The sequence below is a fragment of the Xenopus laevis genome, chromosome 1L (genome assembly GCF_017654675.1).
Source record: "Xenopus laevis strain J_2021 chromosome 1L, Xenopus_laevis_v10.1, whole genome shotgun sequence".
In the NCBI taxonomy this organism is placed as follows: domain Eukaryota; kingdom Metazoa; phylum Chordata; class Amphibia; order Anura; family Pipidae; genus Xenopus; species Xenopus laevis.
Genome location: NC_054371.1, coordinates 4,503,044 through 4,516,579, shown reverse-complemented (window position 1 = coordinate 4,516,579; position 13,536 = coordinate 4,503,044). Strand labels below are relative to the sequence as shown.

Here is a 13,536-nt window from a genome sequence, read left to right as displayed (position 1 = left end):
CACTGGCATCTCCTGTCCTTTCCCAACTGAAGTCATCTAAAGATGTTTTGGTGGGAGCCATTCTGTCTCACCCTTCTACTTTCCATGACTCACTTCACACTTTAACCTAGTTTTGTTGAACTTTCTTAACATTGGAGAGAAAGTACAATTGAGAATTGGAACCTGGGGTATATAATTAAGAACCTGGGGAATATATCTTTTTACAATTGTATTCATTTTAAGCTAATTGTGCCCTTTTCCCTTAAATTACGATTTCTTATCAGCCCCAATTCAATAATGTTCAGGTGGATGTCCTGTATAAGTCACTTGACTCTGCAGAATCTGCCTTTTAAATCTACAAACTTCAATTGGTTCATAACACACAGAACTACCAAGTACCACGGAATATCATTTGAGGGGGAGGGGCAGCAGGCAAGGGTTGTTGTGCAGCAAACAATAATTAAAGTACTGAATAGATTTAGCTATAGCTTGGTCTGCTCCATCTTTAATGTTGCACATTTCACCTACAGATGAGACCTCAAAACAAAATTTCCTGGAATTCAGAAGAAGCTTGTGCTGGAAGAACGAAATACATTTTTACTATACTTTCTCTTAAACCTGCTGCTTGGGTGTTTTTTATGTTTCTTCTGTGTTCAACCTTTTATTTTCTTGGTTTTTATTGATGTTGGTTTAGCAAAAAATAAAAACCCAAAATACTCAGTGAAAACACTTGTGCTCCGCATCCTTTGAATAGTTATGATATGAAAATGCATTTACAGTTACCACTCCTCCAATCATGATGTCACTGTCCTTATTATATTCATAGTCCTCAAGGGCCTTGAAACTCTTCAATTTGCAACCAGAAAGGCAGTATCCAACAAACCTGACTGAATATACATATACTGTATCAGCATATATTTAACAGCATGTGCCCTGTATAAGAAAATTGCCATGTGCCCCAATATAAGGTAGAGGGTCAGAATATTCCCCCAGCAGCAGTCAGTAGCACAGAGAGACACAGGGGATCCAGGATTGGGCTGTATGTGTAGAACAGAGTAAGGGGACTGGCTAATCCAACCTTCATTTTATAGAGAACAGAGAGAGGATTTGCACCAGGGGAATCTGTGACCTATTCCATATATATTTGCCACTTGATCATAAACAGCCAAACTAATAACATTTCTATTCTATGTCATTTTGATCCCTATATATTTTTCTCAATTTTAAATTGAGTTACAGAGTTATTTCAAGATTTTTTTTCCTTTTCTCATAGCAGCTACGAAAAGTTGCTGGACACTATGAAACACTTTGAGGGTATAAGGTCACATGTAAATCGAGGTGCTTTAGACTCTGGTGGAACCCCTGTGCATTTTGGGAAGAATGGTATTGCAGAACTATAATTCTTAGTAGAATCAATAGTGGACACTTATGGTTATTCAAAACAACAATAACTTCTCTAGTGTTAGGGATGTACACTAGTGATGAGGGAATTTCTCCCATTTCGACTCGCTGAAGAATTCACGAATAAACAGCGACAATTTTGGATGTGCGTCAATTTTGGACACGCTTCTGAAAAGTTGCTTGAGTCAATTTTGATGGCTGCGTTAAAGTCAATGGGCGCCCGAATAGTGCTGACGTGTGTTAATTTTGATGCAAGCAACTTTTCAGACATGCGTCCAAAGTTTTTTAACACCTGCGAATTTTTCGCTGGAGTTTTGCGAATTTATTTGCTGGTGCTGAAACATGGAAATTTGCCACAAATTCACTGCAAATTCACGCCAGGCAAATTAATTCCCCATCACTAATGTACACATACCATTTGAAGAATAAGCACAGTTACAATACAGTTATTCACCATATACTAGCATTAGCACTTCTGGAAACCATAGCCCATCAAGAGCTACAGTAATAACTTATCTGAACATAGTCAACTTCAAAATGTCCAACAACAAGCATTGGGCCACACAAGTGGAACCTAGGCAGGAACACTGCTTAACACATAGCAGACTTCATACAACAGAATTTTCTTTCACCACCTCAGAGTCATTGCCTCACACACAAGTTTGAATGTCATTGCTTTCCTTCTTAAAAAAAGCAGCCATGAATTAATATGGCAGAGGATTCAGGCCAATATGATGCAGTAGAATAGAGGAAGCCATGGCTATGGCTATGGAACAGCAAATTACACAGGAAGCTTTGAGAGTTCAGCAACAAGCTATTGCAAGTCAACAGCAAAGACATGAGGAAGTCATGGTTATGCAACAGCGCCAACTGCAAAATCCATAATCAGTAGCAAACTACCCAGGGTGCTATGAGAGCTCAACAGAAAAGACATGAGGAAGCTAAGACCATGCAACAGTGCCAACAGCCAAAAAGTTTACCATTGAAGTGAATGGGCATTTTTCAAACTTTTTTTTTTTTTTTTTTACTATACTTTGGTGTCTATGACCATTTTTTCATGGTGAAATGCAGCAAATATTTTGTTCATCTCTTTTCAGTAGCAAACTACCCAGGAGGCTCTAAGAGCTCAACAACAAAGAAATAAGGAAGCCAAACGCATGCAACAGCAAACCAACAAGAAACCAATAGATTTCTAATGGCTCAAATCAATGCAAAATAAAGGCCAGTAAATCTGCCCTGGAACAGCAATGTCAGAGCAATGTCATTAATTCCAGGCCATGATTATAAAATGACAGGGTGATATTGGAGGGGTCAGGCCCAGGTGCAGTTGCACCCCCAGTAGTTACACCACTGGGAACCATACTGAATGCAGTTAGTGTGTTTTTTAACTCTCTGTGAATAATATTGTATACAGTTTGAGACAGTGGACACATAAAGCAGACAGTGGAAAATGATGATGTATCCAGGGTAAATGAATTACCAATTTCAATTATAATAACCCCTTGAGTCACTTAAACAATGAAAATAAAATGTTTTTTGAAAAATGATAGACAAATCTAGCAACTTAACTTTATGATTTGTAAATGCAATTGATATTGAAGGCAGTTTCTCTTTTATTTCTGTTTATTCCCTTTCTTACTCTGACCACTTGGTGCTAACCAGTGCACTTTTTAGACTAAAACCACAAACAAGCTGTGTTTGCCTACAGAATTGTAGAATTGTACAAAAGTAAACAAAAAGTGAATACTTTCATGCATGTATGCTATTTATGCACCATTTTATCTCTCTGCAATGATTTTTAATATTATTATTATAATATTATTATTTTTAATAATATTTGTGTGCTTTATTGTCTTCTATAAACCTGACTCTCTTCGATAATTCCCCCAAACATAGACATATTTCTACTTTGATTACTTTGAGAAGAAACATTTATTCTGTAATTTATCAGGTAGAATATAAGGCTTTGTTTCCAATTACATGAGATTTTGTGTTAATCTCTGGTTTAAATAAAATAATGTAACATTTGGGTAGAAATATACAGAATAAAAGTCCAGCACTTGAGGTGAGTATGGCAAATATCTCCACACACACAGTGTTTTTGCCTTTGGTGCTCAGATAGGCCGGGATCATTGTGATCCAAACACTGCAGAAGAGCAACATGCTGAAAGTGATGTACTTGGCCTCATTAAAACTGTCCGGTAATGTCCGAGCTAAAAATGCTAAAACAAAACTAACAGCTGCCAGAAGCCCCATATACCCAATAACTGAGTAAAAGCCAATAGCTGAGCCCTCATTGCACTGAATGATGATGGTTCCAGGGTAAGTGTGAAGGTCCAGTTCCTGAAAGGGAGGAGAAATGGCCAACCAAGTCATGCAGATTATTATTTGAATGGATGAGCAGAACAAAACTACAGAATTGGACATATTGGCTCCCACCCATTTTCTCCATGAGCTCCCTGGCTTGGTGGCTTTGAAAGCAACGTAAACCATGATAGTCTTGGCCAGGAGAGAAGAGATAGCGATGGAGAAGGTGATTCCAAAAGTGATGTTACGCAGCATGCAGTTTATATCCACAGGGCGACCGAGGAACAGAAACACACTGAGGAAGCTCAGCTTGATGGAGACAAGGAGGAGGAAGCTCAGGCTCCTGTTGTTGGCTCTCACAATAGTGGTGTTCCAGTGTGAAATGAAAACTCCCAATATCAACAGAATTAAAACAACAAGGACAAGAGAAATGAATGAGAACAGCTCAGAAATCACATCATTGTATGAGAGAAACTCTATACTCTTTGCAATACATTGATTCCTCTTTTCATTGGGCGATTCCAAATCTGGGCATCTGATGCAGTTTTTACTGTCTGTAAAGTGAGAACTAATTAAACTCATTAACCATAAAAAGTTAATTCAAATTAGCTGATTAATTATGTTTAAAACATTTCTAAGTTAAAAAGTAGCCTAGTTACAAATAAAATATATTGATATTAAGCAAATAAAACAAACATATGTTGTTGCATTATTTGAAATCGGAAGAAACTACCCAACCTTGAATATAAAAAGAAAATATTACTTGTATAACAGATCTCATTGACCTTTGGGGTAAAACCAGACAAACTGTAGAAATTAAGTTGGTTGTCAATAGCCAGATATTGTTACAATGGTGGAATAATTGTGTTTAGAGACTGTTCCTTTATTGAAACACATAACCAAATGTGCTACACTACTTATGGAAACATTGTGGAAATCAGCAGATTATTATGTACTGCCCTGCACAGGGCATTATATTTACTGGATGTTAAAGCACTTGGGTCATCATGTCCTGAACTACAATATCTTACACACAAATGGAAAGTTAACATCTAACAAACAATAGTTTATAATAATAAAAATTCAAAAAGTATATGTAGAGTCTCCAAAGTCCAGTTACATCTCCAACAAAAAAAAGCAAACTATGAAAATACAATTGTACTTGTTTTTGCCCATGAAATATATGGTTTTCAGTGGTTTTCTGAATTATGGACAGTGAGATTAGTTATCTGGTTGGGTTTAGGGGGAAGGTTTTCATAATCAACACCTTGCAAAAGAAAACTGAAAAGGAATTATACAAAACAAATCTAAAAACACTTATGATGGGATGCAGAAAACTATAGAACATGAGATTAAATTTGAACGGAAAAGACAATACCAAATAACGGAGAATAGACAATTTATTTGACAGATTGTATCTAGAAATAAATAACATTTGACCTCACTTTTTGAAGTACATTCAGGAGTAGAATATTTCAGACTTATCTCTAGCCCACTCTGTATCTCCTTAATATATGTCATAATTACACCATGACTCTGTTTATTAACAAATCAATAGCATAAAGCACAAAGATGACAGAATTCAGCTGAAATAACTCCATACTCCACTAGCCTATTGATCAGTGTCAGTTTCTTTGCTGATCTCTGTGGCCTCTATTCTTTAGACCTTCCTCTCACTAACTTTCTTTCATAGTCTTCACCAACCATCTTGCTTTAGGCTGTATTTTCTATACTCACAGACTACACTTTTGTGGGTTTTCACAAGCTGTTCTGCCATTTTTCAGTGTACTAAAATAATTTGATACTGTTTTATATGTATTTATACCGGTTATATTGGAGATCTCTCCTTCAGAACAAAGGACACAATCATAGCAACAGAATGGAGCTCCAGGCTTTGTCGCTTTCCTGAAGCCACGGAGACAGTTGTCTGAACATTGCGCTCTAGGGATCTAGAATGAAAAACAGAAAACTATGATATTATTCCAGAATGCTAAGCCAACTAAGTTTATTCAATATTCTTTAACATGCTCTTATATTAGTACTGGACCATTTAAAAAATACTACCATAGTACCACTTCCCTCACTTGTAGGTGGTAATATGGGTGCTATTACACAACTTGGAATTGCTTTGCTGTGTTAGCTTTATCATGTCATACCAGAAATACACAACATTTCAAAGGGGGTTTGTACCTTGATCTGGTAACCCAGTGAGTCATTAATCCAATCTTATAAACCATACCCTACCCATGTAATGAAGGATGCGACCAATCGCTTTAGACTTAACACAATGTAAAACAAGCTAGTGCTCCAGCCTATTAACATAATATAAGGTGTTAAATAGTATTATTGGCCCAGACATATGTGAGATTCTCACAAACATGTACCCCTGAATAACTATTTTGTATCTACTAACCAAAATACTTAAGTAAACTCCCAAATGGCCCATAGTATCATGATCAGAGATTAATCAGAATGTCCTCCCCAAAAGGTAATCATGGTGCAAGTTCAAGGTCCACGTCACAGCCAGACATTCTCACTCAGTTATTGAATAGTTTTACTCTGGCTTTTGATGAAGTGACCCATGCAGTCACGAAATGCGTAGAGCCATGCATTCCCCTGCTCTATACATCCACTCCAATTAATGCATATTTAATAAAATTAGATTTTTTACCAGTACATATTGTACCAGAGTACTCTATCCTATTTTGGATCCAGCTACGCTTTGAACGCTCCTATCCGTTGTCTCTCAAAGTGCAATCCACGTGACCAGAGTGGAATAGCTGCAGCTGGACGGAGGTTACTCTCTTTCATTGTCTCTCATCCATACAGTTTCAGATGTGTATTATTTTAATTGTTTGTTTTTCTCAGCTACAGTCAGCTTTTGAATAAGGAACACTACGGGATGATCTTCCCTATTGATGGCCTGCGAAAGAACAGCTGCAAAACCTACGTCTGATGTGTCTGCCTGGACAACAAATTCCTTAGTAAAATCTGGAGATCCAATCACAGGGTGGTGACAAAGTGTGGGCTTGGGCTATAGGTAGGGCCTTTCAGCATCTGGACTCCACTCAATCATGATTGATTTCTCACCTATGGTCAGGTCAGCCAATGGAGCTGCTATGGTGGCAAAACTGGTTACAAACCTCATGTAATATCCAACCATTTCCAATAACTTTGTACTTGCGTTTTGGTTTAAGAGTAGGGTCAGTTCTGGACAGCATCTGCCTTGTTACACTGGGGTTTACTAGCCCTCTTTCATCTATGTACCCAAGGTACCTTGCCTCCTCCATTCCTATAGCACACTTTTCTGCGTACAGCATATGTCCACCCTTTATTAGGGAGTCAAGGGCTGCCTAAACTTTAGGCAGATGGGACTCCCAGTCCCTACTAAAGACAATGTCATCCAGGTAAACAGATATGTATCTCTGGTGGGGCGGCATAAGCTCATCCATTGCCCTCTGGAACTTAGCTGGAGCAGTCTGCAAACCGAAGCATATTTTTCTGTATTGAAAATGGCCATCTGGAGTGAAGAAAGTTGCTTTCTCATTTGTCTCCTTGGTTAAAAGCATTTGACAGTACTATTTGTGAGGTCCAAGGTGGTTATGTAAAGGGTTCTCTATTGTAGAATCTAGAGTTCTGTTGGGTTTAGGTACCAAAACAATTGGACTCGACCATTCACTCTGTGACTCTGATATGGCCTTTCTGCAACCCACACATACTTTAAGCCCTGGCACTGTAATAATGTCATGCTCCATGACATTAGTGACCCCAGGTAAATCAGATGTCACTAATGTCAGGTACATGCTGAAACTAGGCTTTTGGCAATTTTGTTGCCACCAGGACACTGAGCACCAACCTAAGGCTCAAGTTTTTCACCAGGCAAAGCAAACACTTGTTCTCTATCCCTCCAACCTTTTAACAAATTTACTTGGTCAATTTGGTAGGGTTTCTCTTACCAGGTTGGTGAACTTTACAGTTTACCGACCTTGCTTACATTTTCAAATGAACCTAGCCATCTGGTCAAGAACTTACTCTACACTGTGGGGATTAATACTGTCACTCTTTCCCCCACCTGGAAGTGCCTCACTGTAGCCAACTTATTGTATACCAGACATTGAGCCTCTTGGGCACTTTGCATGTTCCTTTACCGGTTGGATTGTTTTTAAAGTCTTATTAAAAATACTCAACCAGGCTCTCTGTCTTGGGATGGTAGACAGATTTACATAATTGCTTTATCTAGAACACTATGCACACATCTGCCATAACCCATGACATAAATGGAGTACCCTGGTCTGTGAGTATTGCATTTGGAAACCCCAACCTTGAGCACATCTGGAACGGTTCACAGTCAATGGCTTTAGAGTCATTCTTAAGGGGAATAGCTTAAGTGTATCGGTGGTATAATCAAGGATATACTCATGCGCTTGGGTAGATTTTACCAGGGGATCTAATAAACCCAAGTTATCTGCTCACATGGCATCTCAATATTTGGTAAGGGCACCAAGGGGCTTTGAAAATGATAGGCCAGATTTGTTAACTGGCAGGTAGGATAGGATGCACAGTAGGTTTTCACTTTAGACTTTAAACCTGTCCAGTAAAATGGGTCTGTAATTCACACTTCTGTCTTCTCTGTACCCAGAGATTGGTTTATGTGTTACCCAATTTGGACAACATTATTTTATCTCAATGGATAATTAGGAAGTATTGGTTCATCATACATTGTACACCACTGGGACACCAGTGGTCTCCACTAAAAGAATTTACATGTTCCCAGCATATCAATATGGAAACTGTACTTGGGAATTCTGAATACATTCACACAATTAAATGTATTATATTGTCAAAACTTCATGAAAATCAAAAATCAGGCTAATTGAGCATAAAAGTACCATTACAAAAAGTACCATTACAAACTATATACCTGAAACAAATAAAAGAACCAGACGAGAATTCATAAAAGATTCTTTATTAGTAAAACATACCTTTTAATAGAAAAGTCAGTCTTCCACATTAAGTGGGTTATTTATCAAAAGTTGAGTTGAGTTTTTATATCTCAAATGAACTTAAATAAACTCAAAACTCGAATGGTATTTTATTTTAGAAAAAACTTGAAGGGAAAAACTTGATTCTGCAAGTTCAAGTTGCGAAACCCAAAAAATCGAATGAATCGAGTTTTTGTGCAAAACCCTCGGAAAAAAACATTACGCAGGCTATTAACATATTCAAATGGTTCAAGGGGCCTCTGCCATTGACTCCTACATGACCTAAACAGGTTTTAGATGGTGTATTGCATTTCCAGGGTCAGAGGATAATACATCTCAAAAAATATTTTTTAAAGCAAAAATGTGAATTTTGACCAAAAAAATCACTCGAAAACTCAATTTTTTTGTGGAAAACACAACTTGATTCTTAATAAATAACCCCCCACACAATTAAATTACTAATTTTAATTCAGAAGAGAAAAAATAGTAGACACATTTCCTAAGTAGTAAAGTATTATTCAAACATAAATATTTATTATTAATTTATCAGACAGAAAATTGTTGAAATTCAAAAATGAGGGGCCCCTCTATAAGAGCGATTACTTTGTTTTTTATCGTCAGGGTAATTTAACAATTTTCTGGCTGATTAATTCATAAGAAATGTTGATTTGTTGCAAAATGATTTGGATAACACATTACTACTTGGAGAATTAGTTTTTTTTTATGAGCAAAATACATCTTTGAAAAACATTTATTACCCCTCATTATTGCTAATAGGTGGGTGATCTAACACTAAAATATCCTGAAAAGCCATCTTGAGAGACCCTTAGCTATTTTAAGGGTAATGGCTGTGGAGCTGTTTATGGTAAAACAACATGTAATGGAAATGACCTGTTTGACTTAAACTTCATGATTATGATGTTTGATTATCTTGTTGACAGCCAATCAGAACACCTCCCTATTTTGTTTATTGAGGTTGTAACTGTATAACATGAAATACAGTGGAAAGTGGATGTAGACATGAGTATGTATATCAGGGAAGAGTCTCCTGATGGATGTTCTATAGAAAATAAATTGTGGGCACATTCTAAAAGAACTGATAACACTTGCTGTTTTTGGGCTTGAAAATCTAAGGGCAAGGCCAGACGTGGCGTTTTTGCAACATTTTTATGTTGCGTATTTAAAAAAGAACAGCCAGGCGTAAATACACCACTGAAACTACATGCGATCGTCAACATGCGTTTTTTATGTGTTTTTCAGCACGTAGGATTCTTTTCCCAACATGCACTTCTCATTGTTTTCATTGTTCTCATTGAGAATTTGGATGCCATATTTAAAATACGCTGCGTATTTATGCAAAGTGTGGTTTCAAACATACAGATTCCATAGAGTCTATTGTTTTAGTAGTTTCTTGATGTATTGGTGTTTCTGCTAAAAAACTCCAATACTGGCGCCCTGTGTGAATTGCCATAGTGTGTTTTCCATTAGTTTCAGTGGTGGTGCAGTTTATGCGTATTAAAGCCGGGCTGTTATTTTTTAAAAATGCAATGTAAAAACGCTGCAAAAAAACGCCATGTCTGGCCTTGCCCTAAGTAAAATACTTCATCTCTGGAAAATAACAATGTTGCCTCCATTTACCTGGCTGTTGTAAATTGTGGAATCTACTGTATATTAGCAATACAATATACATAACAGTTGCTTGAGACAAATTCTATTGGCTTCTATAGAAATTCACCAGCTTTGTTTGAGATAATATGTCCCTACCTTATTATTTTTTGTTTTCCATTTTATTGCATCCAGTGTGATATGCAGCCTCTCATCTAAAGGGGCCCAGGGTATGTAGTGTCCTACTTTGGCAATGGCTATGAATTGATTAGGTTGAACATACACATTAATAACCTGATAGGAAGATACCAACTCTCCGTGTAAATCAAAAGATTTCATAAAAGGGCCTTGCATTGGAAATTTCATACCCTTCAGAACGTGGTGTAACTGCAAAGTAAAGGGAAAGCAATTAATGTTATGGTTTAGCTCGTATACAATCGACAAGAACAGACTATCAGTATTATAATCAATCAGGAATAAGGTGCAGAAAACATTTCAAAAACTGTCAGCAACATGTCACATTCCAAGCCAAAAACTCAATTTTACATAAAAAGATTGCAGAGTGCCTGAAGGCTCATATATAAGGCTCATATCTGAATACAACATTTGTACTTAATCCATCACATTTTTACCCACCAGTGAGCTTTATATCCTAAGTCCAATGTATTTGTGAGCACCTTAATAATGTCACAGTTGAGCTGTTATAGTAAGAGTTGAACATTTTTTGGCTGTTTTGAATACCCCAAAATATATCATATCCCAGTTTAAATTATTTTATTATTATATTAATAACATATTGTCAGTTTCCCAGCTGCCCCCAGTCATGTGATCTGATAAACTTCAGTCACTCTTTACTGCTGTACTGCAAGTTGGAGTGATATCACCCCCTCCCTTCTCACCCCCCCATCAGCCTAACAACAGAACAATGGGAAGGTAACCAGATAGCAGCTCCCTAACACAAGATAACAGCTGCCTGGTAGATCTAAGAACAACACTCAATAGTAAAATCCAGGTCCCACTGAGACACATTCAGTTACATTGAGTAGGAGAAACATCAGCCTGCCAGAAAGCAGTTCCATCCTAAAGTGCTGGCTCTTTCTGAAATCACATGACCAGGCAAAATGACCTGAGATGCACCTACACACCAATATTACAACTAAATACGCTTGCTGGTTCAGGAATGACATTTTATATTGTAGAGTGAATTATTTGCAGTGTAAACTGTGTAATTTAAAAATAAAAACTACATAAAAATCTTGACAGAATCCCTTTAAATACATGTGCTATGGTTTTTGTTAAAGACGAGATGAGTACAGTACTAATTCCCTCCTAAAGTGTGTTATGAACCCAAACAATGTAAATGAAGGCACATTTTGATAAATATAATATATTTATTCAGTTACATAGAGAATGATTATAGTTTTATAACAAACAGTGGTCAGTAATAATCAATGATAGAATAAAAGGATTCACAAAACCTTTTCAGTCATTCATCAAAGAATGAAAAAAAGAATAACTTAGAGAGAGAATATATTCACCCAAAATCTCTGCCTATGTGACTATCTTGGAGGGAAAATAATAATTCTCCTGATATAATTTTCAGTTTAGATCCCCTTTCAATACTTTGGGCCCCTTGATTGGCTAATACAATCATTTTGGAACCATGGTTTCCCCTACATAAAAGGCCTTAGAGCAAAGTAAAATGTATGTATGTAAGTGTCTGTTTGTATGTATGTATGTACATTCATAGAAGTTATGGACATTGTTTCTTATGTTCAGTATCTGACAATATTAAATACTTTGTTTAAAATGTTTTTCTTATGTTCAGAAGACATCAGCACAATTTTGAATTTCTTCACTGCAGAATAAATATAAGAAATAATTCTGTTTTGGATGTATTATGTTATTGGCTTATAGAAATCATTTATCTCTTGACCTGTTAGAGGCAGATTCATCAACATTTTAATTAGAGTTTTTACATTGATTATTTTGTGGTACAACCCCCCCACACACACACACACAGTTTTTTAATTTGAGTTTCCCAAACATTCAAATTCAAGATTTATTAAAAGGGTAGTTCACTTTTGAGTTTACTATTAGTATGTTATAGAATGGCTGATTCTTAGTTACTTTTCATTTTTCATCTTTATTTTTTATTTTGTATAGTTTTTGAACTATTTGCCTTCTTTATCTAATTCTTCACAGGTTTAAAATGGGGATCACTGAACCCGGGCAACCAAAAAATGATATGAACTTTCAATTCAGAATCTTCTCCCATTCATTCTCCAGCCTCTAATTCAAGCCACTGGCTGTTAATTTAATTTAGCCTCAAGCAACCAGATAAGTGAAATTCCAAAGTGTAAAGTCGCAAAAGAAGCTAAAAGAGATAAAATAAATGAAGATCATTTGCAAATTTCTCCGAATATCACTCTCTACACTATACTAAGGTGGTTATTTATCAAAGTCCTAATTTATCTCAATAATTTCTGCTACAAACTCAGCTCAAATACACTCTGGTTTTTTTTCGCTATTTATTATTACATTTTCCCGAAAATTTGCTTTGCGTGAAAAATCAGATTTGCATGATTTTTTCGAATATTTTATCTGATTTTCACAAATTTTTCTGATGTTTCATCCGATTTTCACAATTTTCACTATTTTTTCACCCTAAAACTCTGGGACACTGCACGAAACCCAGCACAAATCAAAAAATCATTCTCCCGTTGACTTATATGCAACCTCGACAGGTCTTTTAGATTCAGACTTTTCCATCCTTGGGGTTTAATAAATTCCAAAAAAATGTGCGATTTTTTTAAAAGTTTGATTATATAAAAAACAAAATTGTGGTTTTTACATTCGAAGTTTAGTAAATAACCCACTGAAAGTAAATTTTAAGGTGAACAACCACATTCACTTAAAAATTTAAATATGAAAAAATTGTCTTTTGCAAAAAAATATTGAAAAGACAACAGATGAATCAGAGTAGTTTTTTCTATAATGTGAGTATCCCTAAAGAAACGGGAAAAAAATTACTTAGCCCTGCCCAGAGGATCCCTCTCATGGATGCACCTGGGTAAAACTGAATGAGTTTCAGCACTGCAAGGTGTCTTTATAATCCAAATTGCCAGAGCACCACTATACTACCTCTGCCATGTATATATATATATATATATATATATATATATATATATATATATATATGTATATATATACATAAACATAACCATGCATTTATAATAATATATGTGAGTAATCATATCCG

General features: G+C 36.2%; 1 protein-coding gene across 1 annotated transcript in view; it reads right to left on the bottom strand.

Annotated features, from left to right (window-relative positions):
* Positions 1–3,327: 3,327 nt before the first annotated feature.
* LOC121403121 (vomeronasal type-2 receptor 26-like) overlaps positions 3,328–13,536 on the bottom strand; it is a 30,506-nt gene continuing 20,297 nt past the window's right edge. Inside the window, exons 3-5 of the mRNA XM_041590838.1 lie at positions 10,521–10,661; positions 5,513–5,636; positions 3,328–4,241 (exon numbers count right to left, since the gene is read on the bottom strand). Of these exons, the coding sequence (XP_041446772.1) occupies positions 3,328–4,241; positions 5,513–5,636; positions 10,521–10,661 (1,179 nt within the window). The remainder of the gene's footprint in view (positions 4,242–5,512; positions 5,637–10,520; positions 10,662–13,536) is intronic.